Genomic DNA, 21129 nt, shown 5'->3' on the forward strand with positions numbered 1-21129 from the left:
CGATTAGTGACGAGGCCTTACTGATTTTTTTTGAGTATTAAAAAGGATTATTGAAAACCAGTTTTGAGTGACTATTTAGGCCTTAGAAAATTTGAATCGCTATTGGTGTGAGACAAGCTAATTTTGTTTAGTCTTAATTCGTTATCTTTTCTTCAAAATTTCGAATCATATAGATGTGTAATCATTACGTTCAATTTAGGAGACCGCTCTGTGAACAAAGTTTCTAATCGATAGAAGGGAAAGAATCCGAAACATAAACAAGATTAAAATCTTAACAGGAAAGGACTTTGCAACGTGTTTTGAAAATAAGAACAGAAGTTAAGACAAGTGTATGTAATTGGCATGGAATTAATAAATATTTAAAAACTTATAAACAAGCACATGATATTTTGTGTCCGCATATGCGAGCTATTAAAACAGTATTTCTGCGATCTGCACAACAAAATCGTACTTCAAAGGTGTTTTGGGGCGTTTTTCAATAGCCTTAGAAAAACAAATTAATAGTCGTAAACCACACTTTTTTGAGATTCAAGCCTTTCCGAATAAAATTGTGATATATTTAAAAAGAAGTCATGAAAGTTTTTTCCGAAATAGTTTTTTTTTTTAAACAATCACTTCAGCTGCTACATTTCTTAAATTTTAAATGCTAACTATACTAAATTAGCAAATATGGAATTAGTAGTCCACAATAAGTCCACAGTAAAAAATAAATTGGGCGGTGCAACAGTCCTTTGTGAACTAGGGCCTTGTGACCTACAACTCCCAACCATTCCTGTATGCGAGTAATGTTGTCAGGAATGGAGGGGACCTACAGTTTAAATGCCGAATCCGAACGGCTTATTTTAGAAAGCACTTTTTCATGACAAGAGTTACTCTTGGAGAATTTGTCAATTCCTCGCAAGAGGCAGTACCCGTTGATAAACTTTAGATGGCATAGGCAGGGATCGAACCCAAGACCTCTGGCATGACAGTCCAACGCATTAACCATCACGCCACGGGTACTACTAAGTCCACAATACTTGTATCAAAAAAATTTCATTCCGAAAATTTAAATTTATACAATAACATACAACAAAATTTCAATTTCACTTGTTTCTTATTATTTCAGAATTTGTATATATTTAGTAAAAATTCAAGTCAACTTAAGTTTTTAAACAAAAATGTCAATTTTACAAAGTTCACTTTATCAATAAAAGATATGATGGTCTTTTGCAGTAGTTGTTAATTCTTTTTCCTCCATAAGCCTCCAATCTCGAAAAAAGCCTGAATGCTAAAAACTATGGTCGGTTTGTTATCGATATCAACAATTGGTTCAAGATCATAGCGATATTCTCCTTCTGGTAGCAGAAGCCTTAGACTGCTAAGATCCAATTCCATGTTTTTGATTATTAGCCAACCCTGTATAAGAGAATAAGAGTTACTTTTTTTTTAATATGATTTTTCTTTTAGTCTTCTAACAAAAGCCTTGAATGCAGTTTAAACCGAACGAAAAATTCCGTTGTGGAAAGTGATACCAACAAAATATTCCGTTTCATTTCTTCGGCGTTCAAATCAATCAAAAATCATTAACGCAAAATTTTAAACAATCCATTGTTAAGGGTTTAGCATTTAACTATTTATAGCTTTTCTTAATATTTAACAATTAACTATATATCTTTTTCTAAATCCTTAGCAAATTTATTTTAAAGGGTGCACCTGAACAGGTCTTAACAGTGACGTTTCGTGAACTTAAAATGTAAAAAAACTGAAATAACTAGTAAATGGCTTAGTTGTTGTTGTTCTAAATATTTCGGTATAAAAATTACCTCATAAGGACAAGTGTGATTAAGATTTGTATATTTTTGTCCAATATTCATTAAAATATTTAAATACGGTGATTTAGCTTTGTTTACAAATTTTTGACAGAAGTCTTCTGTAACATTCACCAAAAATGGTCGATAGATAACATTGAACTTTTTATGCATTTGATGGTGTAGCTATAGAAAGAAAAAAAGAAATATTTAAAAATCATGTTTGAAATAAAAAAACACAAAAAGTATAAACCCTACCATCATATTATCCAATCGCTTTGAAAGCTGACCAATCATGGTCACAACGGTCTTATAACGATTTATTGGCTTCGATGAACATGAATAATTTGTAAAAAATGATTTTTCATGTATGATGCAGACAACTTTTTTAAAATTTCCATTTTGGTCCTAAAATTTTTAAATTAATCAAACAAATTAAATATATTTAAGTATTTTTTTTATTTTACGCACATCACTAGTCACTAATATTGTTAATGTTACTAAAATTCCCACAGCGATGAGTGAACAATTTAGTCTCATTTTTGTTACTATTGGAAATTTTATTTTAAATACATTTGTTTATAAAGGATTTACTTAACAATAATTATATTATAATTAAATGTTTTGTATTACATAAAGTGCTTTTTAATTTGAAAATAATTAAAAGTTTTGTTATTTAAAGATTCTTCAATTTGATTAGAAAATAAAAAAATATTTTTGATAAATAAAATAATCTGAATATTTACGCATGGTTGATAATAACTTAATCAATAATAAATTACTAAATAATAATTGAGTTAAATTTTTAACAGATTTATGAAAACAAGAAATAAAATCTGTGCCAAAATGTTTAAGCCAAGCGATTTTATTTTCCGTTAAATTGTGATTCGGTTTGTCCGTAAATTAAACAGAAAGAAAACCTTCAGTAAGTCCAAAAAATGTTAATAAAGTTAAAAAATTGCAATAAGTAAAACAAATTTTTTAAATCTAAATTCTATTTTTTGTTTTTGAAATATTTAGGTAAAGGCAAATTTTGTATTCAAACAACCATTTTAATTGACATTTTTTATTGGGTCACTTAATTCTGCTCAGCAGCATTAATTATGAATCAATTTTCCTAGAATAAGATGCATAAGTACCTAAGAAATTTCCTTAAGGGTTAGATTCGCAAACCACGGCATTTTTTATAAAGAGTTTTCCAATAATAGGTTTAATTTTAAATGCCCCTCTATTTTGACAGCTGTTACCATAAAAGCTGTTATATTTTGACATTCGAAAAGTTAAAACTAAGCCATTATCAAAAATTGAATTATGTACCCTTTAACGAAGCATTGTAATTGTTTAAGTTCACTACAAATGTGGTGAACACTTTTCATTAACAGTTCCCAGTTTCGAAAGAAAAGTTTGCTGACAATGTTGTTTTGCAAGAAGTTGAAAATTGGTCATTGGGATTATGTGATGTGAAGGTGTTACCTTTGGACTTCTTTCTATAGAACCACCACTGCTCTAGAATCAAGATCTTACAAGTGGAATTCGGTAACTTATCGAAGAGAAATATGCACAAATGCTCGAAATGGTGATGGTCACCCTGTAACCGTAGCCGTGGCAGACATTTTTTAATATTAAAATGGAAAATCATATTTAAAAATTCTGCACCACTAAAAATGATTTTTTTGTCATCCACTAGAAACCTTCAAAGTGATATCCGTGAGTGCATGATTAGTGAGTGCGTATTGCTATCACGCCAGAGGTCTTGGGTTCGTTCAATCCCTTTTTATGAAATATCGACAACTGATTTTTCTTTTTAAGTTTTAAGTTAATTTATGGTAAGTTTATAGTTGTAATACAAAGTTTTTGAGGCATGGTTCTGATTAATCCCTCAACATTGTATCCTTCATTTAGAACTCCCATTCCGGAGTTGGTATGAGTTGCAGTCGCTGATTGTTTGATACAGTGTATTTTCAAACACTTCTGTAACTATTTCAATGTTTAAGTCACAGTGTAAATCGCTATTTCTCATATCCTAAAGACTTTGTTTTGAATTTTTTGGATAGGTTTAGGCAGCTCTTTTCTATTGACCAATACATTCTTCTGTAGTTTAGTTTTAGTTAATTTTTATTGACTTTAAAAGATACAAACACAGAACATTATATTCTTAATTGTAAGATTACACAAGTCTTTAAATCGTTTCCGAAGGCCGTCTACCAAACTGACATTATTTTTTAAATTTAAACATACGAAAAAAAGCTGATTAGATACAATTCAATTAAATAATCCTTATAATTTTCAAACTTTAAAACCTTAAAAATTGTGTTCAACTATTCTGGTTCTATAGCGAAGAGCGTTCAATGAGTATTCATACAAAAGGTCCCAACCTAGTTCTCCATTCAAGATGTTGATCGGTTCTTCTAAACCGAGTACATCTATCCCAAAAATAGCGCAATCGGAACTCCTTGAGTATTGGACAAACTCGCAGGAAATGAAATTTGATTTGTTGTGTACTGTTTTTGGCCAAGAAGTAGGTGTTGTGGTTTAAGAAATAATGCACTTTACTGTAGTAAGATCTGTAAATAGATGCTTCAGTTTAACTCATAAACTTATCGTACATCATGTTGCCGACTTTTTTCAGCAGGTCATCAAAATTCAACTTAAGCACCTCGATAATTTCGTCTGCTGATATTGAAAAGGTAGTTGAGCATTCAATTGCCAGATTCGTCTACTCTTTAACACACTTAACTTCAGAATTAATAGCTTGAGCGAGTACTATTCGCGGAATTGTTTCCTCACCTATCGCCAAAACTCTTGACTAGTAGTTGAAATGTAATTTAAGTGTGTCTAAAAAGGGCGTCGTACTTGGCAACTTGAAAGTACTGTTAATTAAAAACCGGAGGAACTTTTCCACAGCTTTAAACGATTGATACCCTCATACTTGCACTCCGTAAAACTGTATTGCAACTGTTGTATCTCGAAATACTCTGTGTTTAGGTATTTGCTACATTTCTAGTTTAGTGCTTCTCTTTTTTTTTTTTGATGTGCTCTTTCCATTTAAGCTTTGCATTCAAATCCATTTCAAGGTATTTGGCAATTCTGTAAATAATTGTACGTCCAAACACTTACTTTATCAACTACTTTTTGTGTACCAATATTGCAGTATCCTCAGCAAAGGTACCCATGATACGGTTAGTATCCACTGGCATAATTTTTATAAATAAAAGAAACAAGTGTGGTCCAACAACACATCCTTGCGGTAGACCAGCTTTTATTTCTTTAGTTTCGAGTAATTTTGGTCGTATTGTACTCTTTAAGAGTCTGTTCGATTAGATTTCAGTAATTTGTAGTACTGCTTGTGGAAGTTCCTATGCATTTTGCACTCAAGCCCCAAGTGTCAAACCTTCAAGTGACTTTTCCACCAGGTTGGCAGCTGGTTTTTTGATTTTTGGTAAAATTTTCAAACAATAATTAGATTTCTGAAAGTTTTATTTAGCAAATAATGAATGTCTTGAGCCTAAGAGCCAACAAAGATTTAAAACAGCTTTGCGCTACTAAAAAAATAAGCTACAACAAAAACCTTGCATATCAGCTATCATATCAGTGGCGGTAAAGTATGAATATTACCCTCGAAGCTCAGACTCTAAGAGCTCATTTTAAAACTCTGTTGTCGGCTGCTTCATACTTTCACCTTTGCATTACAGAACACGTGTGTTTCCGACCTGGACTGCTCAATATCGTTAAGTGAATTGGAAATAACTCACGAAAATAAACAACAATAAAGCACCTGGAAGCGATGGAATACCAGTAAAGTTTTTCAAAAATGCGAACAATAGCTTAAAGACCTACATTCTGGATTTCTTAAACCGCCTCTATGAGAATGCTTGTGTTCCTTCAAATTTCACAAAAGCCCTCATTTTCACAATAGTTTAGAAAGGAGATCTTAATCATCCTGAGAACTACAGGGGAATATCCATTCTCATCTCGCTTAGAAAGATATTTGCTAGAATTCTTTATGAAAGATTATCTAGCTGGACTGAAAGAACTAATCTTCTCAGCATATTTCAAGCTGGCTTCCGTTCTGGGATCACCACTATGGATCACATATTTGACTAGCTTAGCTAGAAATTAGATTGAAAAAAAAAAAACAAAAAACTTAATTTCTGTTTCGTTGATTTCAAAGCTGCATTCGACACAGTAAACAGACAGGATTTGCTTCTTAAGCTCTCAAACATGGGAGTATCAAAAAAAAAATGTATGCTGTATTTTCAATTTCTGAAATCTTCAAACGCAGCTTATGGCATGGATCTAAAAAGTCAGAGTAGTTCGAAACAACGGCAGGTGTTCCACAAGGATGCATTTTGAACCCTCTGATATTCGCTCTGTTTATTGATGATATTCCTGATATTCTACCGGGTTGCGTAATCTTTGCGGAAACTCTTATCAAAGTTTTGCTCTATGCTGACGATTTGATATTACTAGCTGACAATCCTTTTTCACTGCAACTTCAAATTAATAAATTACAGTCGCATTGTCAAACATGGGATCTGAAAATTAACGTTCAAAAAACAAAAACAATGATATTTGAAAACCGACGATGTAGAAGAGCTTCTGAAAGCGCCTGGAGACTTGGTAGCGAACGTTTTGAATGTGTACGTGAATTTAAGTATCTAGGAGTTCTGTTTACATATAACTTAAACGTTTCCAAGCCTCACAAGGAAAAAAGCAGTGAAGCTTAGTTAGCACTGAATTCAATGTGGCCGACTTTTTTTGCAAATCCCGATATTGACCATTCGTCAAAATTCAAGGTTTTTAATGCTACAGTCAAAACCTGTATGTGCTATGGGATACGAGCATTTGGGGTTACTCCGGTCGAAGAATTTCAGTTGGTCCGAAGACATTTTCTTAAACGCATTTTTCGTTTGCCGAACTCCACGCCGACCTACGCGATTCATGTCAAAACAGGATTACCACCAATCTATATAAGAAATCTTAAGGCTACTTTAGACTATTATACGAGTGAGAAGAAGTGATACCAGTCTTCATAAATTGATATGCATCACCTTTCAGGGAATGGAACCGGCTGGCCCTCATGACATCGCGTTTTTAATAACTGAACGAAATCTGCATGAGTGGCATGATTTTTCTGCGACTATCATCTCAAGAATAGATGGCGCAATATTTGATCAACACTTGACCAGAGCATCATCTTCTACTTCTAGAAATATTTATAGCAAACTCAATCACCAAATACCTACGGAGGAAAGCTATTTGAATGTTAAAAACTCAGCCGATTTAATAAATACAGTTTTTAAAGCAGGGGTGCAAATTCTCAACCTTAATTTCATCCCCCATAGAGTTGATTTGCTGCAAATTTGTAACCAGTGTAACAGAAGAGAACTAGAAGATGTTTACCATTTTATAGCTGTGTGCTCGATTTTGCAAGAAATTCGGCGATTGTATTTCCAAGAAAGTTTTTTGTCTATCAAAAGTCTTCTCGAAATATTAAACGGTGCTCGGGTTTGGTATAAATTGTACAAATTATGTAAACATGCTCAAATGTACCGAAATTGTTTCTAAAATAACACGTGTGCTCAGTTAAGAATCCGAAATCTTTTTCAATATTTCAATATTCCACCCTGTCAATTTATATTTTGTCTTTACTTGGTTTAAAGTTTGACCTTGTGTTTCACCCTGCTGATGGATTAACATGACCTTTAGCAAATAAATTGCTTGAACCATCTTAGATCGATAAAATGCGAACAAAATATTAAATTACTAGTACTGCCCAACTGGACCTTAAACGTTTTAAAATGTATACAAATCTATTTTCACAAACCAAAAAGAAAAGTTAATTTCAACCCGGGTTAAATCCTTAAGTATGTGATTCGTTTACTTGGGATTAACTTTTAACTGAACTGAACGCACGTTTTTTATATCTTATCTGTACCCTCCAGTTAGACGTTATCTTGATTTGATTAAAACATTGTCTTGTGTTTGAGTTAGCAGCTCTGATGTTTTAACTTACCACTGAAAAACGGGTGCTAAAAAAACCCACCCCATATTTAAAGCATGAGGTTTCTAATATATTTACAGGAAAAAGTGACACATTATGTTATATACTGAATTTAAAAATGTGTGTTGTTTTCTCCCAAAGGAACAAAAAAACAACTTTGTAAACCTTGAGGCATATACTCTACAAAAACGAGAACTTTTCATCTCGTTTAATATTTCAGAAAAAGAAAAATACAACGTTTTTAAATATAATACCAGAAAATTTGTATGTAAATGTAGGTATAGAAAAAATAATATACATAATTTTCATGATGGCCCGTTTTTTCCACACAAAGGACACGCTTTTCATATACATACATTTATAATGTAAAATTATTTAGATTTGCTTCTTTTATTTTTCCACTCAACAACCTACCGTCCTACCGTCCAATCCACTTGCAATAATATTAGCAGAGTTCCATGTTCCACCAACCAAACTTAAAAACCAACCAACAACGACATCACTGAAAAATATCAAAAAATATTTAAAAAAAAAAGTATAAAAAAGCAAATCTAGGTCAGAACATGAGAATTTTTCATTCTTAAAGCTCAGAGCGGTTATTGCCACATTGCTATGGAGCCAAAGGGGTTTATATTTTTTCTCATTTCTTTCTTCTTCTACTCGAACTACGTCTTCTTCTACAATTCAACAAAATTATTTAAAAAAAAAGAAAAAATAAATGTTTAAGAATAAATTATTAAAAACCACAACAACAAACCACTGAAAAATAGTGTACAATGTTACACCTGGAGCCGAAGTGTCTGTCCCATTCTCATTGTTGAGGATTGTACATAGAATTCTGATACTGTTTCGAGGGGCGATGATGGGTGCTGGAAATAAAGTAATAATCTTCATAAAGTAGTTGTTTTATATATGGACTTTTGTGGTAATTTGATTCTGGTGAAGGAGTTGTCTGGCTCTGGACTATTAAAAATGTAATCACGTAGTAGTTTAGCAGAAACCAAAAAAGAAGCAGAAGCAGAAGCAGAAGTAGAGGAGAGCTCATTAATGAAGTATCCATCACGTGATGGTTACACCTCAGCTCCAGGTAAAGATTTGCACAGCACCCAACGTACGGTGGAGGCGAGGTTCGGTTGGTCAATCATTGACCGACAACCGGCCATCAGGTGCATTAGATATAATTATTCCCAACTTCATCATCAAGCACCTTAACTATGTATCCACTCTACCGACGAGAGACCGAAGGAAGGTGGAGGAAAATCAATCTGACAGATGAATCAAATTGGAAGTGATATCGATCTGTGAGTCGTGGAAGATGGCTTTTTTTTCTGTTTTTGGAATGAGTTCTGACACTAATGGCCATAAATGAAGTGAAAAGTTGTGTTTACCCTTTCATATATACTCAGGTATACACTTTTATACTTAACGGAAGTTGAAACGACAAGAATTCCTTTTAGGCGAAATGATGTTTCAGGATAATGGAGCAGGTGACAAATTAATTCTGAGTATCAACCAGATATGAACGCTGTACTACAGTACATTTATATATTTAGATGAGGTGTTTTATGAGACTTAAGCGAAAGCTCTAACCGGAGATTAAAAAGAAAAATATTTTAATGCTAAAATATTCCGCAAAAGATGATGGGCGGGTGGTAAATGATGATATCCTTTGAAGAGTTTGAGGAATTCTAATCATTTTGAAGGATTAGATTTTTTATATTTAAGGGGTGTTTTATAAGACGTGTGGTTTTCAATCTAAAAAAACTTTTCTCAGAGTTCTTCTTTTTGACAGCTGTCACTTGATTTATGCTCAGTTTGCTTTAAGCACAAATAACTTATGTGTTCGCGTGACGTATCAATTAATTTACTGAAACTTTATCTTGCGTTATGGGCCTGGGTCGCACAGTGGTGCGAGAGCGGAAAAAAGTCTTTTAAAAAAGTCATATCTATCCTATTGAGCTTTATGTTTAAGTACTCTTAGATAACCCTAGCGTATGATTTGAAAGTATTTTTTAAAGTGAAGTCAAATATAATAACAACCGTATGTTGTGAATTCAATACATTAAAATAGATTCAATCGAAATTCCTTATTCAGTGTTTTGTAGTTGACTTATTACTAATGGTCATGATGTTCAAAATCTTCGACCATATTTTGTTTCTAAGGGAATACCCCAACTTAATTTCTGAGCAAATAGAAAATGTGCTGTAAGAATTAAAGAAACGTTTTATGTCTCATTTTTTAAGCCAATAGAACGCAGTTCATAGAAAAAAAAGTTCACTCATTGGCTCGAAGAAGTTTTCGAAGCAGAAAGTGTATTGCCCAAAACGTCAACTAATATGGGAAGGCCATGAAAGATTTTTGACGAATGCTGTGATCGAGCTAAAAGGTATAAGAGGAATGAAATTAGAAATATATTTTCCCAAGAAGAGATAAACTATGCATCAACACCAGAGAGCTTTTCCGGATAAGACATCAAAACCGTCAAATTTTAGAAAAATGTCAATAACTTTGTTTCTAATTATCAACCAAATTTTGACCAAATATGTATAAGACTAATCTTAATGCTTTAATTTGGTATTGATGAATCCCTTCTTCGTTGGGTTAGAAACTACCTTTCGGACCGTTCAATTCAAGTAGTATTGGACGGGTTCAGATCTGATATTCACAAAATAAACTCTGGTGTGCCCCAAGGCTCCGTTTTGTCTCCGACGCTCTTCCTCATTTTTATAAATGATCTTTTGTCTGAAACTTCTAACTCACTAAATTGTTTCGCAGATGACAGTACCCTCAGCTCTTGATACTCGTTTTTAAATTCTCATCCTTGTTCTTCGGATGTGGACTACCAACGGCAGCGTATGATAAACTCAATCAATTCTGATCTTGACAGCATTGTTCAATGGGGAATCAAAAACCGTGTAGAATTTAATGCTTCGAAAACTCAATGCTGTCTACTGTCGCAAAAGCGTAACCCTCCCCTAAAGCCACTATTCATGAGAGGTACTGGCATCGAGGAGACTGAACAGCTATCAGTCCTAGGTATGTGCATTACAAACCACTTGTTGTGGAGTTATCACATATTTGACATCGCCAAAGATGCTGCTAAGTGTTTAGGTTTTCTTGGACGATGCAAGAATTTTGTACCCCTTCTGATCTGGCTATAATTTATAAAGCCTATATTCGTCCAAAACTTGAGTGCAATTCCCATATTTGGGCAGGTGCTCCTATAACCCGCTTGAGTCTGTTGGATAGAATTCAAAAGAGAGCTCTAAAAATAATAGGTGACCGTTGTCTAACTGATACTTTTGCATCTCTCGAGCACCGTCGTAAGGTTTCATGTCTCTTATTATTTGATCGCTGATTCCATAAGCAATGCTCTAATGAAATAACCAGTTGCAGTTTACCCTTGAGACCAATTTCGGTCATACTGTAAAGTAGAGACATTCTTTTTTTAGTCACACTACACGAATGTGGAATGCTTCACCAGACTCAATATTTTCCACTCAGGCAGGCATTCAAAACCAATGTGCATCGGTATCTCCTTTCAAATCCTATCCTCCCTTCCTAATTAATCGCACTGTGTATAATCATTATAATGGTATTCATATCCCCTTGAGTGCTCGTATAATATAAAAAAAAGAACATGTTTGCCAAATTTCATTTAAATCCGTTGAACCGTTCATATTAAACAGACTTTTTTCCGCTCTCCCATACAAACCTTTTTATTTTTATTTCTTCTTGAAAACCACATATCTAAAAAAGCACCATTTGCACAACTATTAAGGATTGATATTTGTGGAAAACCTTAACTTGTCGGTAAAAATAGTTTTAATTTGTTGTTGTCAAATTTTCGTTTAGATTGGTTATAACTTAATAAAAATTATTCAAAAATAAGCTTTATCTATGAATTCAAATCTAAATTGTAAAGTTTGTTCAGTTTAAATAATTTCTTAAATATTTTCAACACAATTTTCATAATCAAATTACCATAATTTAAGATCAAAAAATAAATAAATTTATTGTGCTCAATCGAACACAGAAAAAATCAATGTTTTGACAGATTTAAATCAGGAATGAAATTAATTAATTTACTAATATAAAATCCCATTAGTCAAAATAACGCATGCGCTTTTTTTTAAATGTCGAATAAAAACATTGTTGACATTTATAATAAGAAAATGCTTTTGAAACGTCAGTTTTTTACTGTAGGTAATTCAATGAACGAAATCAGTTACCAATAAAGTTGTTTAGCAATTGCAATTAAAGTCATGACAAAGAGTTGTTTTAAAATGTTTAGAAAAATAACTTTAATTTTTTAAGAATAGAAGGAATTTTTAAAATCGTGACTTTAGTCAATTGAAGAAGTTTTGACTTGAGTCGGATTATTAAGACTATTGACTTAAAGTCTACTACTTTTTTGACTGATTCAGTCGTTGAAAGTCATCAAACTATCCGAATTTTCATCGAAAAATTATCTTCAGTAAAGAGGTCCTTTTTCACCTCCAAGACTTCGCTAATATAATAAACAATAGTGTCGAATTTGGAACTTGGAAACCACATGCTTGATTGTTGACAAGCCTTTCTGTTTTCAAGGTATGGCAGTATGGCTATAAACCGAGATAAATTAAATAACGTCCAACATTGAACTTGCCAATGTATAAGCGAATCGCTGCGCAAGACCCCATCTGCGGCACTCGACACCTTACTCTACCTCACACCTCTTGACATATTTAGCAAACAAATAGCTGCAATCTCTGCTATTCGCCACAAAGCTTCGTCGCAGTGGACTAACAACAACATTGGCCACTCCGAAATTCATAGCAATTTCCAGATTTCTTTACCTCACAGATCTTTTTGGGAAGATAGGACATTCCTGGAAGATGGGTCAACCCATTTTTATACAGATGGTTCAAAATCAAAAGAAGGAGTTAGTGAAGGTGTGTACTCTGAACGACTGAAATTAAGTATCTCATTCCGTCTTCCCATCATTGTAGCGTGTTTTAGGCGCAACTTTTGGCAATAAAAAAAGTCTTGTCCTGGCTTATAGAAAACGTGATAACAACATCTGATTTCCGTATTTTCTTAGATAGTCAGGCTGCTATCAAATCCCTGGACTCTGTCTCTACGAGGTGTGGCAATTAAGATCCGGGAATTTAGTTCTAATTTAAAAAGTGGCAACACTTTTTCATTTGTTATCATCTGCCTAAGAAGGGGGATCTTCCTTTTAGTTAGAGTTCTAAGTTAAAGTTTAAAGCACGTTTGGTTTGCGTTTTATGCGTGTTTTTTAAAAGTAACTTTTTTAGTGGCGTAGTAAAAATGTGTGACTTAAATTACAATCAATTAAGTGAAATCTGGCGAAAAACCCTCGGAAATCCTCCGAAAATTGCAGGTTGTCTATGGAGACGATAGCATTTCAAAAACGCGTGTGTTTGAATGGACGAAGCGGTTCAAATAAGGGCGTGAATCGGTGGAAGAAGATCCATGTGAAGGAGCTCCCGTCACCTCTCGTACCGTCGCGAATGTTGATCGTTTGCGCATGTTGATCACGTCTGACCGTCGCCTAAGCATTCGTGCATTGTCTTACGAGTTAAACATCAACCAAAAAAAAAACGGTTCGCAAGATGTTATACGAGAATTTGAACATGCGAAAGATGTGCGCAAAGATGATGCCTTAAGTTCTCACCCATGAACAAAAACAAATGCGAAAATCGATTTGCGAGGATCTGTTATCTCGCTTCCCAACGTTACCTCATCCACCCTATAGCCCCGATATTGCTCCCTGTGACTTTTTTCTATTCCCCAAAATGAAGTCGCACCTCAAGGGAACTCATCACGGCGGCGCGTACAGAAGGTCCAAGAAGCTCTAACCGTGGTGTTAAACGGGATAACTTCGGAGGACTACCAAAGGTGCTTCCAATCATGGGAGATACATTGGAATCGTTGTGTAGAGTTAAAGGGAGATTGTGAAGGTCGATAGTTAAAATGTTCCTAAAACTTCATTTTCTTGTTTTTTATTGACAAATTCCCGGAATTTAATTGCCACACCTCGTACAAACTCTATGACAATCCATAATTGTCGATCGTCTTTAATGGAGATGGCACAACAGTTTAATACTCACCTGTGCTGGGTGCCGGGCCAAAGAGACATTCCAGGTAACTGTAAGGCAGATAAAATCACCAGGAACGGTACAGTGCAGCCCATCCTACCACGTTTGGCACATACTGGCATAACAATCGATACTTAAACTGTTTCTAATGCAAGACGCTGTGATGAGGGCAGGCACCAGATGAAACAACATCACCAAGTGTCAGGACAAAAAGCATCTGGCCAACACTGGAATTAAAACGTTCAAGGTGCTTGTCATAACCGGACACTGTCTAATAGTAAAGCACGCCACGCGACTAGGCGTATTCTCAAATAGCTTTTGTATGGATGAAGAAGAGAAGGAAACAGTTCTTCTTTGACGATCTAAATGATATAAATATTAGCATAATCAGTCTCACGTTTCGTAAGGGACTCAAACTGGTTCCATTGAGCTTAGGAGGAAGCCTCAAGATTGATGTGGTATCAAAATGGGCCATTAAACTGGCCTAAGTGTGTCCGTTTCCATCTTGGACAGCCACTTTAACCTAACACAACCTTGGTCTGGATGCGGAGATACGTCCCATAGAAGTATCGAAACAAAAACTTTCCAAGAAAAGTTACCTCAACGTGTTTTTTTCTCGAATATCTAACATAACTGATCACCGAGATCTTGTGATTAAACAACTTTAAACTTTTTAATGAAGGCCACGTAAAATATATGGTCTATTCCATTACTCCTTAATTTATTCAAGACCTTAAAGATGGAATTATCATTATCGTTATAAGCTTACCGATTCTACTTTATAATGAAATAAACATCCCTTGATTTTTCTTAAAAATACTACTTTGAAAAATAAGTATATATAAAAGTGAAACCCATTATTGGAAAACCCTACTTATTGTAATTTGTCTAATTCCCTAATCGAGGAACCCCTGCCCGCACAAGACTATTGTACAATTTCCCTAGATTTAAACCACAACCAAGTGTCAATATCAAATTTTCAAGTTGTGTGCTAGAGAAATTCAATTAAATCGCTTTGTGCGGTATCAAATCCATATCAAATTCAAAAACACCATCTCGATGCAATTCTTGTCACTGACACCTTGTTTCTTTTGCGGTCGCGGTCTTCGTAGTTGGTGGTAATTTGCTTCCATTAATTCATCAACTCTCTTAAATCGTTCATCTCCTTTAATGTATGACTATATTTGAGCATATGACACGTGTTTGATGCAAGGCTCGTGTTCCTCCAGCAAACATTCGTGACCTGCCACTTAAAAAAGAAACTTTTATTTTTCAAATTGACACAGAATCGTGTGCTGTTGCATGTGCAGCTATGGGTGCACTATTAATCGCAAACGAAATCTTCAAAAGATACAAACATAGATCTGAATAGCAGAGTCAAGATGTTCCATCTGTGAGATGTGTAGTGTACTGACGCTTATGTGTACATTGTAGGTACATCGGATTCGTTTGAAGCCATGCGATTGCGATGTAGGTAAACATCAACTTTAAGAGGAGAGGTACAAAATTTTCCAAAATCGTATCTAACTACACTTATGTTTATATGATATAGCACTTTTCTGTGGGTTTGTTGTAGGTGCTTCAACTTCCACTTTGTTGCATAGTCAACTGACTCAAACTCCGATTCCACATCCACCTTCACCTTCACCTCCCCCCCATTTCACTGAAGCTTGAGATCTGTGTTGTGGAAAAATAATTGGCAAACACAGATGATGATTATGATTATATGATGATGATTCAAAGTGAAACTTTTTGTGGTTGACCTATATTTACTAATATTTTATTTTATTTACTTATTTTTTTCCTCTATATGCACAAAACTAATAAATTTATGGTTAGAATTTATTTTTATTTTTGGCATAAAGACATCATGCAGTCATACACAAATAATCCACTTAGGTTATTTTTTGAAGTGCATTAAAATTCCAGAATTCTACAAGTGGTTCTGGTGTTTGGTTTATTTTTTTTTTTTTTGTATTTTTGGGAGGAGGGATAACCTAGTTTATAGGAATTTTATTTATTTTTAATTTTCAATGTTTTCTTTTGGTTCTATATTTAATCGAATAGTGTGGAATTTATCTTGAAAAAGTAGCTTAAGAAGTTGACAGTTTTTTATTCTATCTTGTTGGTGTTGTTGTTTGGGATTTTAGGTGCTGGGGAAAGATTATTTTTTATTTAATTTTTTAATGGGATCATAAAATTTAGGACAGATAAGGTTTGAAGTGTGGTTCTTTTATTGTGTTGCTTGGGGGAGATACCTAAACATGATTTGGGATTGTTGTTCCCTTCACAGTTGTTTTTTTATTGGATTTTAATGGCTAGTTAATGGTTTCTAATTAACAGTCAAACCGGGATAAGTGAGGAAATTTGAGTGACATTCCAGAATTCTGCTGATGCTCAATTACAAGTAGGGAATTAACATTTTATGGAACAAGTTCTTCTTTGTGTTAAATTTAAAGTAGGTAATGAAAAAAGTTTAACAATGGAAATAAAATAAAACAATTATTTTATTGTTAAAATATAAACACTTATTTTGTATTTTCCATTGCAAGTTATTGTCATTGTTGAAATTTATAAAACTAGACTTTGGTAGAACAATTTCAGAAAAGGGGTTTAAAAAAAATCTAGTTTTTTATTATAAATAAAAAGAAATAACTATTTGGAGTCTTTTTGTCATACGAATACAGTAAAGTTTTTGAAATATGGTATAATTAAAATAATCTAATTGAGTTTTTTTTTTACAAAAACGTAAGTAACAAAAAATACTAATAAATTATTAAAACGTTTCGAATACTTCGCACAAAAAATAATGGGCTTCAATTAAACCAATCAAATTAGGCTTTTCTTATAGGTTTTAATGGCTATCACTAAAATAACCATTTATTTAAAACTTTTTGAGGCTATGTTAATTGATGAAGCAGTTTATTTTAATAATAAAACAAGTATCCTTCTCTTCAATATTTAAATCTATGTTTAAATCAAAGTTTCATGTTGCATCAAACATGTTTCAAGAAACATGTTGCATCAAACGCATTTTCTTGCGTCAAACTTGTTTCATCAATGTTGATGCCTTAAACTTCTTCAATGTTCGACTGCATTCAATAATCCATGTTTCACGTTCGTAGTATCTTTCAGAATATTCAGCTGCCATTCCTTAAAAAAAATGTATTTTGTAGGAAATGCAGAATTCAAAGAAATATGCGAGGAAAAAAAACAGAGTTTTATGAAATCGAGGCTCTTAAACTTACGAACTGCAAAGATTCCAAGGAGTTCTAGAGGAATTAAATGGAGCGAAACCAAAAATCAGTTTCAAACTGAATATCGATGTATTGTATAATCACTTCATGTTACTTTTGAACCTAGGACGTCTTCCTCTTCATATCCAATACGCTAACCCTTCGAAATCGAATGATATTTTGGATAGTGTCATAACTCTTGATGAAGTTAAAACCGTATAAGTGAAATTGAAGGACGGAAAAGCTGGATGACCTGATGGTATACCACTGGAATTCTTTAAATATGGAACAGAAAGGCTAACTTTAAATTTAACATAGGCTTTAATACAATTTTGGATACTGGAAGTATTGCAGAACAATTGCAAAATTCTTTAATTTGTCCCATACACAAGAAAGGCAACATTGATGATCCATCCAAATACCGTGGGAAATCCTTTCTCAACGCCACCTACAAGATATTCGCAACATTATTAAATAACCGATTGACCCGTTGGATTCATGATAATGAGTTGCTTGGGAAATTTCAGGCAGGTTTTAGAAGTGGCTACTCGGATATGGACAATACTTTTGCACTGCAAAGCATAGCGGCAACCTCTATTGAACAAAAAAAGAAGCTCTACGTATTTTTTTGCTGATTTCAAAGCAGCTTTTGATACCGTTGAACGCCGATCTCTATTCTTCAAGTTTTACAATTATGGGATGTCAGGCAAATTTGGGCATGTACTAGAAAGCATCTGTGACGAGTGTTTCGAATTGAAGTGTTTCGGAGTGTTTCGAATTGAAGATGGGAGTCAAGCAAGGATGCAATTTAAGTCCAAATTTGTTGTTTTTTTCATAGAGGACCTGATTGATTTTCTTCACTCATCAAAGCTTTGCTTTTTGCAGATGACGTCATATTGTTCGCTTACTCGCCCGAAACCCTACAGTTGATGATTAACCGACTAAATGTGTATTGCGGGTTATGGAATCTGAAAGTTAATTTGAGCAAATCCAAGGTGATGATATTCCAGAATGGTTCTGGAAGAACAGCTAGGAATAAGAAATGGCACTATGACAGAGAACCAATCGAGATTGTTAAAGCCTACAAATATCTAGGATTTAAAATAGCCAGAAATCTTAATATGGAAAAACATCTTACAGAAAACCTGATTCAATCTAAAAATGCAATATCTGCAACATGGAAATGCTTCTCAAACCAGTCAATATCACATAGTGTTAAATATAAGGTCTTTATTGCAGTGGCGGAACCTATTATGATGTATGCAGCACAGGTATGGGAGACGTTTGAAACGGTCTAAAAACTTCAGAGGTTCTTCATTAAAAGATGCTTTCTTTTACCGAAAAAAACACTCCAAATTATATGATCTCAATTGAGACAGGATTTCCACCGCTCTTCATCAAAACTATTAAATGTCATGCCAGATGAAAGACTCCCAAAATTCTGTCATTGAAAACAATTGAGAAGAAAAATCTGTGGTATAAGAAGCTAGAAGACCATGCTGCCTATTGTAGAACAGACTTTCGAATAGTTGATGAAAATGGTAACTACTGCCATGACGACCTCCGGAATCTTATTGCAAATTTATATGAAAAACTGAGAGCCGACGCTATTAATGAAGCTACATCCTTGGTGCATAGATCTACGGACAACCATCTATGTAAATCAAAATTTATGCGAATGTAACTACTTTCGAAATGAAAATAAACAGGAGCTCATATCGGCAATTTTCAAAATTAGAAGTGAAATGACAAGCCTTAATTATATACCACATCCCAACTTATTCTATCGATTTGTTGAATCAATCACTTTGAAAAGCCAATAAAGTGCTGAACATGTTGTATAGTCGGATAATATTTTCCTTACCGCACTACACGAATGTGAAGCAGTATTTCTCTCTCTTTCCGCAATGTGGTGTGCAGGAATTTTCTTTTATTTACAACAACAAACTTTTCTGTGTAGGTACTTACAGTTCGAATTGAGTCTGATGATTTGGAACTTTCTATAGTTTTCAACTGCGCTTAGTCCTTAGTTACCTGCTATAAACTATCACCTGTTGTTTTAGTTTTCCTCACATCCCAATATTTTCCTCGTACTTATAAAAAATGGTTTTTTCCTTACAAGCATTTCAGACTTTTAAAATACAAACGTAATAACACTCTTTCCGCCGAGAGGTAACTGCAGTCACTGAACGCATAACACTTCCTTTTCGAGAGTAGTTTTCTTCTATTAAGCTTTTTTACTATCAATGCCTGATAAAAAATAAAAAGCGTTATTAATGAATTTATATTCTACGTACCTTTACTTTTATATTTTTGTTTGTTGATTTTCTTATCGATATTTTGATAGGGAATTATTTCAAAGAAAATGTTGTATTATCAGTTTAGTAAAATAATTTGCAGTTTGGCATTTTCCTTTTTGATTGCGAATATCGACTTCATATAAAAAGTCCATCCAATAAACAAACTAAGATTTGAAATGATAAATACCTGCAGTTAGTGATATTAAGTTGATTTTGTTTAGTTGAGTGCATCGCAATTGTTATTTCCCTTATCTTAATTTATTGATTAAGTTTTAAATTTTACCGGCATGATTTTTATAGCTTTTATCGGACAATACAAATTATTATTGTCTGCAGTATTGTTGTGCTTTATGTTTATTAAATCAAATGCAGTAGCTTACTGCGTAATTGTTAACACATAGGAAATGATGTGACAAATGCAAGGTCTAATTTAGGTCCCATTATTTTCTTCCAGGAAGGCTGACATTTAGAAACCCACAAACTGTTAAACAATGCATTTTGTTTTCTTAAACAATATTTTTCATTCGAAGTTTCTTATTTTTCAAGTCTTTTTGTAAGCCCTTTTTATCCCCAAAACCTCTTTATTGTAAAGGTTTTCGATTTTAAGTGAAATCCACATTTCCTTTATACAAAAATAGAGGGTATTAAGTTTCAATAATTTAAGATTAAATTTGTGGCTGTTATCTTCAGGTTAGACCCATTTTTGTATATCAATGTTTATAATATTAATAGTCATAACAAAAACATTCTTTTCCGATAGAAATAAAAATACCCTACATTTGTCGATTTGATATGCGGCTTCGGGATATTCAAATCAAACAAAACGGTCTTTTATATTTTATTATTATTATCTTATCATCAACTTTCAAAGATAAATTAAAATAAAAAAAAGCTCAATTCTTCGTCGAAACCAAATACCAACTCTAACACAGTGGATCGCTTTGGTCTAGAATATGGTAGAAACTTTAAAACTTTTAAAAAGAAAAGCAAATATTACGATAAAACAAAAAAATAAAAACTAAAATAATAAAATAAACACTACTTAAATTAAAACACAAAGAAATAATACCAACAAAATAAATTTGAAAATACGTAAAATAGAAAAAAAAAAAAACAGAATTACATAAAATTAAATAAAAAGGAAAACGATTAAATGAAATAAAATATAAAAAAAGGCTCAAATGGGCTCAATTGCTTATAAAATAAAATTGCCTGAAGTTAATATCACTATTGTTCTATTACTATATTCAGCCAAAAAAACAGTTTTTGCCTTTTTTTCTTATAGGTTTTTATTTAAAAAAAAACGTCAATTGGTAAAATATTATCTACATTATTATAAAGCTGAAGTTTTTGGTTGTTTCCTTAAATGCTTTTATCTCAAGAACTACTGCTCCGATTTGAAAAATCCTCTTTATTGGAAAGACTATAGGCTATCTTACATCACCCACCAATAAAGAGTGTTTCAAAATCGGGGATTTTTTTCTAAAACCATCATGCCACGGTAGTACCCATTGAAGCGTCGAATATGGTGTCGACCTGCTGGTATCGTATCCATCGTATCCAAGAAGCGGCTCCTTTCTGGATCTTTTTCTGTATGACAACAGACGACAGTTACAGACAAAGTCGGTATCACCCTCGAAACTGATTACAGACAGTCGAGTACCACAGTGATCACTGCGGACTGGCTGCTGTAA

The 21129-nt window shown here is 33.5% G+C and overlaps 2 protein-coding genes across 3 annotated transcripts in view; one reads left to right on the forward strand and one right to left on the reverse strand.

Annotated features, from left to right (window-relative positions):
* Positions 1–21129, forward strand: part of LOC129950155 (F-actin-uncapping protein LRRC16A) — a 171972-nt gene that overhangs the window by 37729 nt on the left and 113114 nt on the right. The window lies entirely within an intron of this gene.
* On the reverse strand, positions 1098–19281 carry LOC129950159 (uncharacterized). 2 transcript variants are annotated; one of them, XR_008782086.1, is made up of 6 exons: positions 19104–19281; positions 8552–8663; positions 8209–8471; positions 2049–2198; positions 1806–1976; positions 1098–1398 (listed from the first exon to the last, which is right to left on the reverse strand). XR_008782086.1 is itself a non-coding variant. In XM_056062000.1 (4 exons), exons 1-4 carry the CDS (start codon positions 2328–2330, stop codon positions 1222–1224), a joined length of 567 nt encoding a protein of 188 aa, XP_055917975.1. In that variant the 5' UTR covers positions 2331–3463; the 3' UTR covers positions 1098–1221. The 2 variants fall into 2 exon arrangements, 1 of the variants encoding a protein (XP_055917975.1); XM_056062000.1 differs by lacking the exons at positions 8209–8471; positions 8552–8663; positions 19104–19281 and adding an exon at positions 2262–3463.

Source organism: Eupeodes corollae, chromosome 3 (assembly GCF_945859685.1).
Source record: "Eupeodes corollae chromosome 3, idEupCoro1.1, whole genome shotgun sequence".
NCBI lineage: Eukaryota > Metazoa > Arthropoda > Insecta > Diptera > Syrphidae > Eupeodes > Eupeodes corollae.